Consider the following 16,534-nt stretch of genomic DNA (forward strand, 5'->3'; position numbering starts at 1 on the left):
CTTCTTCCATTCGTTTCGTGGAAGAATTAGGAAAAAAGTTACTAAGAAATCAAATCTGAAGTAGTTTCGTTACTTTTTCGTGTTGTAAAATTTTCAAAATGCACCCAGGTGAGCATAGTAACGAAAAACATAGTCCTATGTCAAAAAATAAGAAACAGATAGTTTCCACGACCGCATGAATCGTCACCGAAACGTTTATTTCGTCGAAAACGTCATTTCACCAAAAACGTCATTTTGCCAAATGAATTGAAAAATCAAATTAGCAATCTGAAGAATTCCATCCAGAGAGTATTCTTTCTGAACTAAACACGGGAAAATGACTTTATCCATGGTTTAAAATAGGAAATATTTCATATGTACCATTTCGGGTCAATAAAACTGGCGTGAGCACTTTCATCTTTCATTTTTTTTTATTTGAAATCAATTTCAAAACAATATTAACGTCGGCGAAATAATTCTTTTGACAAAATGGCATTCGGCAAATGCATCGTCAAGAATTCGCCGTTGTCAGTGTTTTCGATGATCTTCACCAGCTTAAAATCATTCGCAAATGATAGTTTCATACACTGTGTCAAATCATTTAAATGTATATTAAATCTCCCTCCTAATAGAAAAACTTTCACAATTTATAAAATTACAATAAATTCATCAGCCTTTCGGTAGAGTTTGGCAGGTTTATTAACAAACTGAATTTGATTCAGTTGAGCTCTAGGGCTTTATTGTTACATGACAAGAGTGCAAGTGAATCATCCATCATCGAAAGTGGTGTTTCGTTCGTTTCGTTTATCTGTCTCGTTCGTGTTTCTACGGTTGTGCTTTTGTCGGGCCATGTTCAAAAGAGTACTCATTGATGTTTCTTTCATTATATCGTTTCGAACCGACGCCTGTAACCGCGTTTTTTATCAGAATCAGATACAAATCAATTCGCCCCTCTGATTCTACTACTAACTCACAAATGCTATCAAAGACCGTGCGTCTGGAAGCCATGATATACGAGCGTTTTGTTATCTCTTCTTTTGAAGTACATCACAATGCCCTTGCCATTCATTGTTACTTGAACGCTAGGAATAAGTAAGCCATATTTTGAGCAATGCAAAAGCATCACATTTTAAATAAACAATCTGGAAACTTGATAGAATCTATTTCCGGAATGATTCTTCTACAGTTCCACTTTAAAACAGCGATCAAATCCATGGGTTCGTTGGGTAAATTAGCCATCGAAGGATATGATCGCTAGAAGAAGGGACCATTTTGCGATTACGGCTTCAAATACGTTTTCACTATAGACATGAAATCAACAAACTTTCAAGAGGAATATTAACAGTAATAAAAAGCCTACCCACAATATCGGGGAGGATTCATAAGTATGACTGAAAATTGTTTCTCTGATTAAAAAAAAGGTAGACTTGAGGTTTTTGATGTCCCGGTAAGTGATGGGAATTCTTTCTCAGAATCTAATTTTCTTAGATATGGGGCTATTTCCTCCATTTTTTTATTTCACAATCTTCGAACCCTTATCGGAAAGCTTATGAAAAGATTTCTTTTTCATCTCAATAGAGATGTACCTTCAAAAGGAATCACTCTCATTAGTTGACAAGCAACAACAAAATTGTTCAATATTTCTGCATAGAAAACGCTTTGAGCGTTCCACGATTTTGCTCGATTGCCAAACGCCAAATCACATCCGATGGGTCCAACGGGAATGGGCATTAAATTTTGCCTATTAATTTGTATGACACTTGGCCTTCCGGGCCTCGATTCAAAAGTCCATTTTCTCAGTGATTGAATAACTTCTGTATTTGAGAAAGTCAAATAAACAGAAACATGAGTTCATCCTATTTTCATTTGGCCACTCCACAAGCAATTAAGCAAAATTGCCACCAAATTGGTTGTTATACGTGACATGGCCGAAAGCCATGTCATCCGGCACCGTCAATATCTGGAACACTTATCTTCATTCTTCCTTTTTTTTTGTTTGCAGGAATTTCAACTCTGTCCAGCTGTGGCGATCCGGATCGACTGCCGGAGCTTCCCCCGGGAGACGAACAACGCCTGCAGCGAGCCGCTCTCAGCCTCCAACAGAAGCTGATACTGCGAGAATGGTTGAAGGAGCACCGGATGCAGCACTTCTATTCCAGGTAAGCCTTCGTTTGCGAGAGACAATTCCGTCAAAGGGGTTCAGAATGAAGGTGTACATTGATTGATGATAACAGAAATATTTCGTTTCCTAGTTCAATTCTCCGACCCAAAGCATGAGTTTCATCCATTGTTTTTACTAGTCGAGCGATTCGCCTTTAGCGTCATACTTCACAATGCTACAAACAAATTTTCGTGATTCAATATCACAAAACCCAAACAATATTATACAACTTCAAACCAGAATGACTGATAGCATAATGATGATTGTCACCGATCGGCACCCAATCTTCTTCAGCCATCTTTTTCCAATTTCCTTCTCCAGCGAACCCGGCAATTCCTCGTCATTATTATCCTGTCTTTGTGGTTTCGTTGATTTCAAAACCTAAGTGGAAATAACCATATTCAGTCTCATCGATTCATTGTTTCTGTCTAATCTCTTTTTCATAACGAATCCGAAATATTTAATACATTTTAATTCAGTCTCAGTTTTTTTTGCGTTAATCCAATTAGCATGATTACGTGGAATGTGATTTTTTAAACAACACTCGGTCGCCTTTAGTCTTATACTCAACTTCCACTGTCGCATCAAGTTGTGGTTTATTTGAAAGAAACTGTTTTTTTTTTCGAGATTTATTCAATCGACAATTGTTTCAGACGAATAATAGAAAATCACACCAGACGAAAAACTTCTCTCTGGTGTCGGACAATAGTTTGTATAAGTAATTAGAAATAAATTAATTTGGTTTTCTAAATCTAATTCTTTACGCCTTATCGTATCAACATACTTTCTTAAAAAACTAATAGTATCAAATTAGTTCTACAAGTGTTGCATACATTGTCCATTCGAGAAATAAGACACACGAAAACTACAGCCGAAAATAGATTGCAGAACAATTTTAATTAATTTATTACCAAAATAACTACTTCAGTTAAGTTTGCTGCCAGATTCATATGGGTGGTCTATAATATAACTGAAACTGAAACAAAACGTATCCCCAGCAAGCCGTTTTAGTTTTATTTATTCGAACAGTTCTACTGTCAAATTTGGAACTGGTATACGCTGCCGTTCTATTTTTTTGTATATTTGAAACACAGATAAAACGCTGCTGGAGCTGCCTGTTCATTTTGATATAAATTCTAGATTCAAATTCTAAAACTGACATAAATTATGCATCTAGAACTAGAACACTCCTGAACATGCCCTTAGAGATACTGTGTAATATGGTTATTCCGAACTAGTTGGCCATGATAAATCTATGAACAGAAATTTTCATTATCTCGACAACTATTCCAACAAGCTGGTGCAAGTAAGTAAAACGCGAATATTTTTGTCCTCATCGTACCAAGACGCCAATGACACTGGCTCTTCTTTCTCATCCACTTGTGTACCGAATAGCCTGTAACAATAGGAAAACGGTCATTGCCGTTTCAACCTTCCGAGCGAACGGACGTGATTTGGATTTACTGCGAAAGCATTGAAAACCAGTTGTGTGTGTGTGATAAAGTGGTCGGACGATATTGTGTGATAGACAATAGTGCTTTTTCCTCTGATAGGTTTTTTTTTTCGTATTATATAATAGAACAGTGCCTTATTGCGAGCGGTCGATCGAAACGGTACCGTTAGCCGATTATTGTTTCGCCGATCAAGGCCAAGTGTGAGGATTATAAACAAGCGGCCATTGTGTGAGGATTATAAATAAGTGTGCCTTTTCCTCTCGGAGGGTTTTTGCACACCATCAAAGCGGCGATACGCCGATCGACGAAGTCCAGCTTGGTGTCCCCCGTTGGATCTTAGTTAAGTACCTTTACGTCATTTATTTTTATTTCTTTATTTGACCATTATATTTCCCCCCGAATCATTTGTTTTTGCGCGGAAGTAGTTCCGCTATGCCTATTTTAAATCCTGCCCCCCCCCGCTCCCGATGTTCAAATGGAGACTTCCCTTGTCAGTAAAAAGTCCCGCATAAAGAGCTATCCTGATGGGCTCGCACTACCGGCCGGGCCTTACGCGGTCTATTTCCGGACCAAATCAAAGGAAAAAAAACTGAATATTTTAAAAATATCGCGGGACCTGAATTCGCGATATAATACCATAAAAAGTATAGATAGAATACGGCCAGACAAGCTCAGGGTCCTGTTTACCAGCTCAAAACAGGCTAATGAGCTTGTTCAAAAGGATCCTTTTACGCTGGAGTACCGCGTCTACGTGCCAGCTCGTGAAGTCGAAATCGACGGTGTGGTCACCGATTCGAGTTTGACTTGCGAGGATATTCTTAAGTACGGGGCGGGTTGTTTTAAAGACCCCTCACTTAAGAATGTCAAGATACTGGATTGCAAGCGATTGCATTCAGTATCGATCGCCGGGGATGGAACAAAGTCTTATCCCCAATCAGACTCTTATCGTGTGACCTTCGCCGGCACTGCTTTGCCCAACTACATCCTCTTGGACCGGGTTCGTTTGCCTGTTCGTTTATTTGTACCCCGGATAATGAATTGTACCAATTGCAAACAACTGGGGCATACAGCTACTCATTGCAGCAATAAGCCACGTTGTGCTAACTGTGGGGAAGCTCATGCGGACGGCTCTTGCGGTAAGGATGCTGAAAAGTGTCTATACTGTAAGGAGGGTCCGCATGACCTCTCTGACTGTCCCGCTTACAAACTGCGAGGAGATCGGATGAAGCGTTCCCTGAAGGAACACTCCAAGCGTTCCTTTGCCGAGATGGTTAAGAGTGCCACCCCTCCTAAACAGGCAACGAATCCATATGCCTGCTTGTCAACTGACGAGAGCGATTCTGACGACCCTTTGGAAGGTCCATCTTCAGCGGTCCCTCATAGCTGTAGGAAAAGAATGAATAAATCTTCTCATAAGCTACCTAGTAAGGGTTCGAAGGTGTCTTCCGAAGGGCTTCGAAAAGTTACAGCTAACGGGAATCGGGAAAAATCACCGAAGCAAAAAGCTCCTGGTCTCGGAAAACTCAATTCCGAGATGGAATTCCCACCGCTTCCAGGGACTAAAAAATCCCCAAGCGTCCCTGAAAATTCACCAGAGAACCAACTAGGTGCTGGACTTATAAAGTTCTCTGATGTTGTGGACTGGATTTTTACAACTTTCAATATTTCAGACCCTCTTAGAAGCATTTTAATTGCTTTCATGCCAACAGTAAAAACATATTTGAAGCAGTTGACTGCAAATTGGCCCCTTCTTTCAGCGATTGTATCTTTCGATGGCTAAATCATCCACCGAGGTCACGGATCTAATCACTGTTTTACAGTGGAATTGCAGAAGTATTATCCCAAAAATAGATTCATTTAAATTTCTAGTAAACAATCTGAAATGTGACGCATTTGCATTGTGCGAAACTTGGCTAACTTCTGAAATACCCTTAAACTTTCACGATTTTAACATTATTCGTCTGGATCGAGATAATCCCTATGGAGGAGTACTTTTGGGGATCAAAAAGTGCTATTCTTTCTATCGCATTAACCTCCCCTCGATACCAGGTATTGAAGTTGTCGCATGTCATGTTACAATCAAAGGTAAGACCCTTTGCATTGCTTCCATCTACATTCCCCCAAGAGCCTCGGTTGGGCATCGGTGGCTCAGTGATATCGTAGAGCTCCTTCCTGCACCGACGTTGGTTTTAGGAGACTTTAACTCACACGGTACGCGATGGGGCTGTCTTCACGATGATAACAGATCAACTATGATCCATGATATCTGCGACAACTTCAATATGACAATCTTGAATACGGGAGAAATGACACGGATTCCTGCACCACCAGCAAGACCAAGTGCGCTGGATTTATCCCTTTGCTCGACATCGCTACGGTTGGATTGCACGTGGGAGGTAATTCCTGATCCCCACGGTAGCGATCATCTACCGATCGTAATATCAATCACCAGCGGCTCAAAACCATCGAAGACAATCAATGTTTCGTATGACCTCACACGAAATATTGATTGGAATAGCTATGCGACCTCGATATCTGAGAAACTTGAAAGAACTCAACAACTTCCTCCGGAGGAAGAGTACACGTTTTTGGCTGGCTTGATTCTCGACACCGCGACTCAAGCTCAGACGAAACGTGTACCCGGCGCGAAAACTAACATCCGTCCTCCCAACCCGTGGTGGGACAAAGAGTGCACAAATTTAAACGCGGAGAGAGCCTCCGCGTACAAAATATTCAGAAAAAATGGAACACCTGATAATTACCGGAATTACGCGGCGTTAGACGTTAAAATTAAAAACTTGATTAGAGCTAAGAAACGCGGTTACTGGCGTCGGTTTATAGACGGCTTAACGAAAGAAACATCTATGAGTACTCTTTGGAACACAGCCCGACGAATGCGCAATCATAACACCACGAATGAAAGCGAGGAATATTCCAACCGCTGGATATTCGATTTCGCTAAAAAAGTATGCCCAGACTCTGTTCCGGAACAGAAGATCACCCGCGCCGCGACACCAAATACAAACGAAACACCGTTTTCGATGGTAGAGCTCTCACTTGCACTCTTGTCATGTAACAATAAAGCCCCGGGATTAGACAGAATAAAATTCAACTTGTTGAAAAATCTGCCAGACCCCGCCAAAAGGCGCTTGTTGAGTTTATTCAATAAGTTCCTTGAGGACAACATTGTTCCACATGACTGGAGACAAGTGAAAGTGATCGCCATTCAAAAACCAGGAAAATCAGCCTCCGATCACAATTCGTATCGGCCGATTGCTATGCTTTCCTGTATCCGGAAATTGTTCGAAAAAATGATTCTCTTCCGTCTAGACAATTGGGTCGAAACTAATGGCTTACTTTCAGATACACAATTTGGTTTCCGCAGGGGCAAAGGAACGAACGATTGTCTTGCGTTGCTCTCAACAGAAATTCAAATGGCATTTGCTCGTAAAGAACAAATGGCGTCAGTTTTCCTTGACATTAAGGGGGCTTTTGACTCAGTTTCTATAAATATCCTATCTGAGAAGCTGCATCAGCATGGTCTTTCGCCAGTTTTGAACAACTTTTTACATAATCTATTGTCTGAGAAACACATGTATTTCGCGCATGGTGATTTGTCGACAATACGATTCAGTTACATGGGTCTTCCTCAGGGCTCATGCTTAAGCCCCCTTCTATACAATTTTTACGTAAACGACATCGATAAATGTATCAACACATCTTGCACGCTAAGACAACTTGCCGACGACAGCGTTGTGTCTATTATAGGACCCAAAGCTGGCGATCTGCAAGGGCCGTTACAAGATACTCTTGTCAACTTATCCACATGGGCTCTTCAAATGGGTATCGAATTCTCTACGGAGAAAACTGAGCTGGTTGTATTTTCGAGAAAGCGAGAACCAGCACAATTACAGCTTCAACTAGGGGGTGAAACCATAGCTCAGGTCTTCACATTTAAATATCTCGGGGTCTGGTTCGACTCCAAAGGCACCTGGGGATGTCACATTAGGTATCTGAAACAAAAATGCCAGCAGAGAATCAATTTTCTTCGCACAATAGCCGGAACTTGGTGGGGTGCCCACCCAGGAGATCTGATCAGGCTGTACCAAACAACGATATTGTCCGTGATGGAATACGGATGCTTTGGCTTCCGATCCGCGGCGAACACTCATTTCATTAAACTGGAAAGAATTCAGTATCGTTGTTTGCGTATTGCCTTGGGTTGCATGCAATCGACTCATACGATGAGCCTCGAAGTGCTGGCGGGTGTTCTCCCATTGAAAAACCGGTTCTGGGATCTCTCATATCGTTTGCTCATTCGATGCGACATTTTGAATCCTCTGGTGATTGAAAATTTCGAAAGGTTAGTTGAGCTTAATTCTCAAACCCGTTTTATGTCCTTGTATTTTGATTACATGGCTCAGAATATTAATCCTTCTTTGTTTGTTTCCAACCGTGCTCATTTCTTGGATACTTCTGATTCTACTGTGTTTTTCGACACATCCATGAGAGAAGAAATTCGTGGAATTCCGGCCCACGTGCGCCCTCAAGTGGCCCCAAATATTTTCTATAATAAATTTAGAACTGTCAACTGTGAAAAGGTGTTTTACACTGACGGATCAAACATCGACAGGTCCACAGGCTTCGGCATCTTCAATCAAAACATCACCGCTTCTTACAAACTCAGTGATCCGGCTTCAGTTTACGTCGCAGAATTAGCTGCTATTCAGTACACCCTCGAGATCATTGAAACCATGCCCAAAGACCATTACTTCATTGTCACGGACAGTCTAAGCTCAATAGAAGCTCTCCGAGCAATGAAGCCAGGAAAGTATCCCCCTTATTTCCTGGGGAAAATACGGGAACATTTGAGTACTTTATCTGAACGGTCTTATTTAATATCGTTAGTCTGGGTCCCTTCGCATTGTTCCATTCCAGGCAATGAAAAGGCAGACTCATTGGCTAAGGTGGGCGCATTAGAAGGTGATATTTATGAAAGACCAATCTGCTTCAATGAATTTTTCAGTATCTCTCGTCAGAAAACTCTCGAAAGTTGGCAAACTTCATGGAGCAATGGCGAACTGGGACGATGGCTACATTCCATTATCCCTAGGGTATCGACGAAACCTTGGTTCAAGGGGATGAACATGAGTCGTGATTTCATTCGCGTTATGTCACGACTCATGTCAAATCACTATACATTCAACGCACATCTCCGGCGTATCGGGATCGTGGAGAACGGGCTCTGCACCTGTGGCGACGGTTATCAGGACATCGAGCATGTCGTGTGGTCGTGCGTAGAGTATCGCGACGCCAGGTCGAAGCTACTGGAATCCCTCAGGGCCCGAGGTAGACCGCCTGAGGTTCCGGTTCGGGATGTGTTGGCGAGTCGGGATAGTTCATATATGCTTCTCATATACCAGTTTCTCAAACACATTAATATACAAGTGTAATCTGTTACATCTGGCTTAGAAAGTTCCTCCTATTTATCGACGTTGTTTCAACTGTGGCTAAGAATTATTTCTCAACTGCAGGTTCGACACTAACTTCCGCCGATTATCCCGATTCCTCATCTGTCCACCATCTTCATCGGAACTAACAAGATCTTTTTGCTGTCACTAACTTTTCGTTCCCCCCTCCCCGTCTCTTCACCATCTCGATGTCAACTAATTAGATCTCTGTCGTTTTAGTCATTTTATTCCCATATCCCCTTTTTACTCCGTTTTCCGCAATATTTACTTCGCTATATTTTTTTTTCATTTTCTTCTGTAACAACACCATCATCGCCCACGGAAACTTATCAACAGCATGCGGGCCACCCGCCGGGTATTCGTAACCTGGGGGTGTTTCCCGCGGATCCACACGGACCGAAGAATGCGGCCAACATGAATATTCACCAACGCCATATGGAAGACTCTCATGAAATATTCAATTCACCGGCCGATCACCACATGAAGGCTGGATCTGCCAAAGTCAACCACTGCGACCCAAATATGACATTACTTAATGATACAACCCTAGTTTTAAGTTAGTCGTAAATTTTAAATTAGTAAAAGCCCTTGGCATCTTAGAGCTTAAGCAGTGTGCCTTAAACATTATATTCTTGAATAAAAAAAATAGGAAAACGGCTCACAATGAGTTTTGGTTCGAATAAATACATTCTACTCATTTTAATAAGTTAATGATTTTCTTGGGTTTCTGGAAGTGCTTTGTCGTACAAAAAGCTAACGGATATAATGATTGTTGGAGCCCCCCGGGAATTAGTCACACGATTTTAGCTATTGGTATGCTTAGTAGAGAAGCTCAGGAGACTCGAAATAAAAGTAACCGGAACTTCAGAGAGCACCATGCTAGAAAATTCAGCAGAATCGTGAACATCGAAGAAGCTTTTGAAAGACTTCAGACCCTATCTTGGCATTGTCGAACAAACAAAATAGGAGTTCAGAAGACTTAGCCTAACAAACAAAATATTTAGTTTTTTTTTTTCATAAATACGTTTATTTCATAGGCAATATACATAAGTTTTTCTTCGCCGTGGCATCCACAATACATAGTAGTTTAAACCTAATACATTTCGAATATCATATTAGTATGTTGGTACTCATTAGTTAATCTAAACACTGTTTTTATCAAGCGAGTTGCTATTTTAAATTACATTAAATAAAATACATTTATTTTGTACATGATCTTATAACTATTTCAGGATTGTTTGTATCAGTTCACCACTTATATTCAATATCCTATAGTTGGCTATTGGTTGAACTCATGGAAGAGAAAACAGTTTAACATAAAATAAAATTTAAATTGGAACTCCAATGGATTTAATGAAATGATAAAGAAGTTTCATGTATGGAAGGTCACGACAAGCAAGAATGTCGCGAACTGGGACATTGGATAGTCTACCTTGGGTACGCAAGGAATTTATTAGTTGAGATCTGACATCACGAAACTCCACGCATGTCCAAACAACATGGTCAATATCGCGGTAACCTTCGCCGCAAGCACAATGATTAGTCTCGGAAAGTCCAATTCGAAGGAGATGTGCATCTAACGTGTAGTGATTGGACATGAGTCTGGACATCACACGAATGAAATCTCTACTCACATCCAGTCCCCTGAACCATGTCTTTGTCGATATTTTAGGAATAATTGAGTGCATCCACCGACCCAGATCATCTTTATCCCAAGAAGCTTGCCAGCTGGCAAGTGTTCTTTGGCGAGACGCGCTATAGAATTCGTTGAAAGCAATCGGTCTCTCATAAATTTCACCCTCAATAGCACCACGTTTGGCTAAAATATCGGCTCTTTCATTGCCTGGAATGGAGCAATGAGCCGGAACCCAAACTATTGTGATTAGATAATTATTATTCAATATGTCGTTCAGACACTGTTTTATTTTACCCAAGAAAAACGGTTCATTTTTGCCAGCAGCGTTTGAGCGAATGGCTTCAATGGCACTCAGACTATCTGTGAAGAGGAAATAATGGTTTGGAGATAATGTGACGATTACATTCAAGCTATAATGAACTGCTGCTAACTCTGCTATATAAACAGATGCAGGTTCTTGAAGCTTGAATGAGGCCGAAACATTATTGTTGAACATACCAAACCCTGTCGCTTCTTCCATTCGCGATCCGTCCGTGTAAAACATTTTCTCAGAGTTAATATGCCTGAACTTACTTGAAAATATTTTTGGGATTTCCATAGAGCGTAGGTGGTCCGGGATTCCACGCACTTCGCGCTGCATGGATGTGTCGAAAAATAAAGTTGAGTCAGGTACATTTAGGAGGCTGACACGGATAGGAATATATCTTGAAGGGTTGATTTCCTGTGACATATGGTTAAAATATACTGTCATGAATTTTGTTTGAGATCGAAGCTCGACTAGTCGTTCGAAATTATTAATTACCATGGGATTCAGCACATCACATCTTATTAGCAGGCGTGATGAAAGCTCCCAAAATCGAGCTTTTAATGGAAGAACTCCCGCCAGAACTTCAAGACTCATTGTATGTGTCGAATGCATGCAGCCTAAAGCAATTCGCAAACAACGGTACTGAATTCGCTCAAGATTGATAATATGAGAATTTGCAGCGGAACGAAAACAAACGCATCCATATTCCATCACTGAAAGTATCGTTGTCTGATACAATTTTATTAGATCTTGCGGATGAGCACCCCACCAAGACCCTGTTATTGTTCGAAGAAAATTTACTCTTTGTTGGCATTTCGTTATCAGATACCTAATGTGTCCTCCCCACGTGCATTTGGAATCAAACCACACCCCGAGGTATTTGAAAGTCAAAACCTGTTCGATTATTCTTCCCATCATATGAAGCTGAAGTTGCGCGGGATCATGCTTTTTTGAAAAGACGACCAGCTCTGTTTTCTCCGCAGAGAATTCGATACCAAGATGAACAGCCCAAACGGACAATTTATCTAAGGTATCTTGCAATGGTTTTTGCAGATCAATAGCTTTGGATCCAGTAACTGAAACCACGCCATCATCTGCCAATTGTCTTAGTGTACATGGGGTTACTAGACAGCTGTCAATGTCATTCACGTAAAAATTATAGAGGAGCGGACTGAGGCATGAGCCTTGCGGGAGACCCATGTAGCTAATTCTGATTGTTGCCAAATCGCCATGTGAAAAATGCATGCGTTTCTCTGACAAAAGGTTGTGCAAATAATTATTTATAACCGCTGGGAGTCCATGTTGGTGGAGCTTGTCTGAAAGAACATCAATGGAAACTGAATCAAATGCTCCTTTAATGTCTAAAAATACAGATGCCATTTGTTGCTTTTGAGCGAAGGCAATTTGGATGTCAGACGAAAGTAATGCAATGCAATCATTCGTCCCTTTATTTCTACGGAAGCCAAACTGAGTATCTGACAACAAACCGTTCGTCTCGACCCAAGTGTCGAGACGTCGTAGAATAATTTTTTCGAACAATTTTCTGATGCAGGACAACATCGCAATGGGTCTATATGAGTTGTGATTGGAAGCTGGTTTCCCCGGCTTTTGAATGGCGATAACTTTCACTTGTCTCCAGTCAGGTGGAACAATATTTTGCTCAAGAAACTTGTTGAACAATTCCAACAAACGTCTTTTTGCGAGGTCGGGCAGATTCTTCACCAAGTTGAATTTAATTCTGTCCAATCCAGGAGCGTTATTGTTACAAGACATGAGTGCTATGGAAAATTCCATCATTGAAAAGGGGCTATCAATGGAATCATCATTTGAAGAAGACTCCCTAACAATGCTATGCGTAGGAACGGAATCTGGACAAACTTTCCTCGCAAAATCAAATATCCATCGATTCGAGTACTCCTCACTCTCATTTCCTACGTTACGATTCCTCATTCGTCTGGCCGTATTCCAAAGAGTGCTCATTGAGGTTTCTCTTGACAAACCTTCCACAAAATGTCTCCAATAGCTGCATTTCTTAACCCGAAGTATGTTCTTGTACTTGGTTTCTAAAACCAAGAATTTTTCAAAATTCTGAGGAGTTCCTCCTCCTCGTTTTAAAAACGTCTTGAAAGCATTTTGTTTCGCGTGTTTAGCATCTGAGCACTCTTTGTCCCACCAAGGATTTGGAGGTCTTCTGTTAGACGATGGACCAAGAAATCGTTTGGTTTGGGCTTGTTCTGCGGCCTCCAGAATCGAACAAACGAGGAAGTCATATTCTTCAAGTGGGGGAAGCTCTTCCATTGAAGTTAAGACACTTGAAATATTACTTTGGTATTTAATCCAGTCAATATTTTTTGTCAAATCATATGGAATATTAACTGAATTAGCAATGCCTTTGTTACTGCTAATTGAGATGATGATTGGTAAATGATCGCTACCATGTAAATCAGGAAATACTTTCCAGGTGCAATCTAGTCGAATTGAAGTCGAACAAAGAGATAAATCTAATGCACTTGGACGTGCAGGAGGTCTTGGGATCCGTGTCATGCTACCCATATTTAGTACCGTCATGCTAAAATTGTCGCAAATATTATATATTAGAGATGATCTGCTATCATTGTAAACGGAACCCCACATCATTCCGTGCGAATTGAAATCTCCTAAAATCAAACGTGGAGCAGGAAGGGCTTCGACAATTTCATTAAGCTGTCGTTGTCCAACTTGAGCTCTTGGAGGAATATATACTGAAGCAATGCAAATGTCCTTTCCTTTAATGTTTATTTGACAAGCAACAACTTCTATACTAGAAGTCGAAGGAATGTTTAATCTATAAAAGGAATAACATTTCTTAATTCCTAAAAGCACTCCACCATACGGGGAGTCTCTGTCGAGACGTATAATGTTAAAGTCATTAAAATTTAAGGCTATGTTTGATGTAAGCCATGTTTCGCACAAAGCAAATACATCACATTTTTGACTATGCAACAAAACTTTAAATGAATCAAGTTTTGGCATGATGCTTCGACAATTCCACTGCAGGACAGTGATTGAATCATTTGCGGCGGATGATAAATTATCCATCAAATGATACAAAACCTGTAAGAGCTGGCCATTGAGCTGATAACTGTTTCAAAAAAGTTCTAGCTATTGGAAGGAATGCTGTTATGATGGTCTTTAGAGGTTCAGAAATATTGAATGCAGCGAAAATCCATTCTACAATTTCCGAAAATTTCAGTAATCCTGTTGGTGAATGTGAAATGGAGCCCACTGGATTATTGTCTTTTCTTGAGCTAGTTCCTGGATTGGTTTGTGAATTTGACAAACCAGGAGGCACAGTTTTTGGTTTTAAATTTGGCTTTTTAGCTTTAACACGGGGATCTTTTTTTGAAGGTATAATTTTAGGTGTCTTTTTTGGTATTTTGTGGTTTGTTAATCTCCTCTTAACAGACCCTTGAGGAGTGACAAACGAGGTATCTTCACTATTTCCGTCAGAGTCAGATTCCTCTGGCTCCGCAAGATTTGAAAAACCGTTTTCGGTTTCCAAAGGGGAGACATGTATGACCGTTTTGAGCATTTCTGCATATGTGCGCTTAGACCGTGCTTTTAAAGAAAGCTTCATTTTGTCTTTACGCAGCTTAAATGCAGCGCACACTGAAAGATCATCATGAGGGCTTTCCCCACAATAAACACATTTTTCAACATCTTTATCGCAAAGATTATCCTTATGAGGCCCTTGACATTTGATACATTTGGACTTATTACTACAGTAAGTAGCTGTATGTCCGAATTTTTTACAGTTCGTGCAATTCATAACATGCGGTACGAAAAGCCGAACAGGAAGACGAATTTTATCGATATAGACATGGCTAGGCAATGCAGATCCGGCAAATGTTACGCGAAACGAATCTGAGGGACGATAAGACTTTTTTCCATCGACAATAGATGCTGAGTACAATTGTTTGCACTCGAGTATCTTAACTCCCTCAAGCATGGAGTTTTTAAAACGGCCAACTCCATTTTTAAGTAAATCATCTGCTGTCAGACTTGCTTCAGTCACAACACCGTCAATTTCTACCTCCTTCGATGGAATGTAAACTCGATATTCAATAGCAAATAATTTACAGGTTACAATATCGTTTGCCTGTTTCAAGTCGTTAACTACAACTCGAATTTTATCTCTATTAACCTTACAGATTTCTTTAACTTCAGAGAAATGTGATGTCAAATCCTTTGTAATTTGCATCAAGTTTAAAATCTTTTCTTTTTTTCGAAGATAGACTATCCATGGCCCAGTGGTACCCTGTGGATAATGTTTAGCCCTCGGAGTATTTAAACTTTTACTAGTATCCGGAATCGGATTCGGATGATCTTCCATGAGATCATCCATTACATTAAATTTTTTTTGTAAATTAATAATACCAAAATAAAAACTTATGTTTAGTAAAATTTCAGATATAAGAAATAAAAAATAAATTAAATTAAATCTACCTTGTAGCTGATGTCTCTGTTCCTTTATCGTGAAGAACGACGTGAAGCTCTTCCAACGATTTCCAATTGGCAGTCTTTTGCTGTTTCCAATTGGCAGTCTTCTGTCGTTTACTGCTATCTCAGTTGCTCTGCCGTCGTTGTGAACACCACTGCACTTGCTGTACCTGACCCCAGGTACAGTGCTTTTGCTCTTGGTGGCGATCAAATGCGATGCTTGCAGTGTAGCACCTCGCGATATATGCCGTCTCTTTTGATCCTACGCAGCGTACAAATTCTGGTACCTGGTAGATCAGCACTGGGTTGCTTTAGCACCTCTGTGCCTTTGCACCCCTTCGTCTTCGCACCTTTATGCGATGGCACCTCTGTGACTCGTCACTTCTATGCTCTCGCACCTCTGTGTCTCTACACCTCTGTGCGTATGAACGGGATGGCCTTCGTTGCTAGCTTTCCAGTCGGGAAACGCCCCGAATATTGCGTTTGCTATGGGCAGTTTAACTACCTGAAGCTTAGAATTGTCTCGGTAGCAGCCGTTAACTCACGAGCCAGTACAATCGAAACACAACCTCTTCGCTTGAATGGTTTTTACTGAATGATATATTTAGTTTTAGAAAATAAAATAATTCATCGTTTCATTTATTCAATACATACCAAACCGCCATCAGCTGTAGTCCTATGTTTTATTTTGAATGTTAACGATACTATTATTGCGATAACGGTTTCGAAATTAATTGAATCAGTTATTTTGGTAATAACATTGATGAAATTGTTCAGTAGAAAATCTATTTTCGGCTGTAGTTCCTGTGTGTCTTATTTCTCGAATGGACAATGTATGGAACACTTGGAGAACTAGTTTGATACTATTATTTTTTAAAGGAAGTATGTTGATACGTTAAGCCGTTTAAGAGTTATGCACTACTTTTGAGTTTTTGAAGGTATTTTTAAGATTAATTTAAATAAGGTAAAAAATAACACCCTTCCAATTTTCTCTTAAAATTTAACTTATATTATGACCTTCGAGAAACCGCATAGGATACATTTTTA

General features: G+C 40.3%; 1 protein-coding gene across 5 annotated transcripts in view; it reads left to right on the plus strand.

Moving 5' to 3' along the window:
• LOC131432009 (apoptosis-resistant E3 ubiquitin protein ligase 1) overlaps positions 1-16,534 on the plus strand; it is a 213,166-nt gene that overhangs the window by 160,420 nt on the left and 36,212 nt on the right. For all 5 annotated transcript variants that reach the window (XM_058598023.1, XM_058598024.1, XM_058598025.1 and 2 more), the window contains one exon: positions 1,982-2,138. In XM_058598023.1, coding sequence (XP_058454006.1) covers positions 1,982-2,138 — 157 coding nt within the window. The remainder of the gene's footprint in view (positions 1-1,981; positions 2,139-16,534) is intronic.

Source organism: Malaya genurostris, chromosome 2 (assembly GCF_030247185.1).
Source record: "Malaya genurostris strain Urasoe2022 chromosome 2, Malgen_1.1, whole genome shotgun sequence".
In the NCBI taxonomy this organism is placed as follows: Eukaryota; Metazoa; Arthropoda; class Insecta; order Diptera; family Culicidae; genus Malaya; species Malaya genurostris.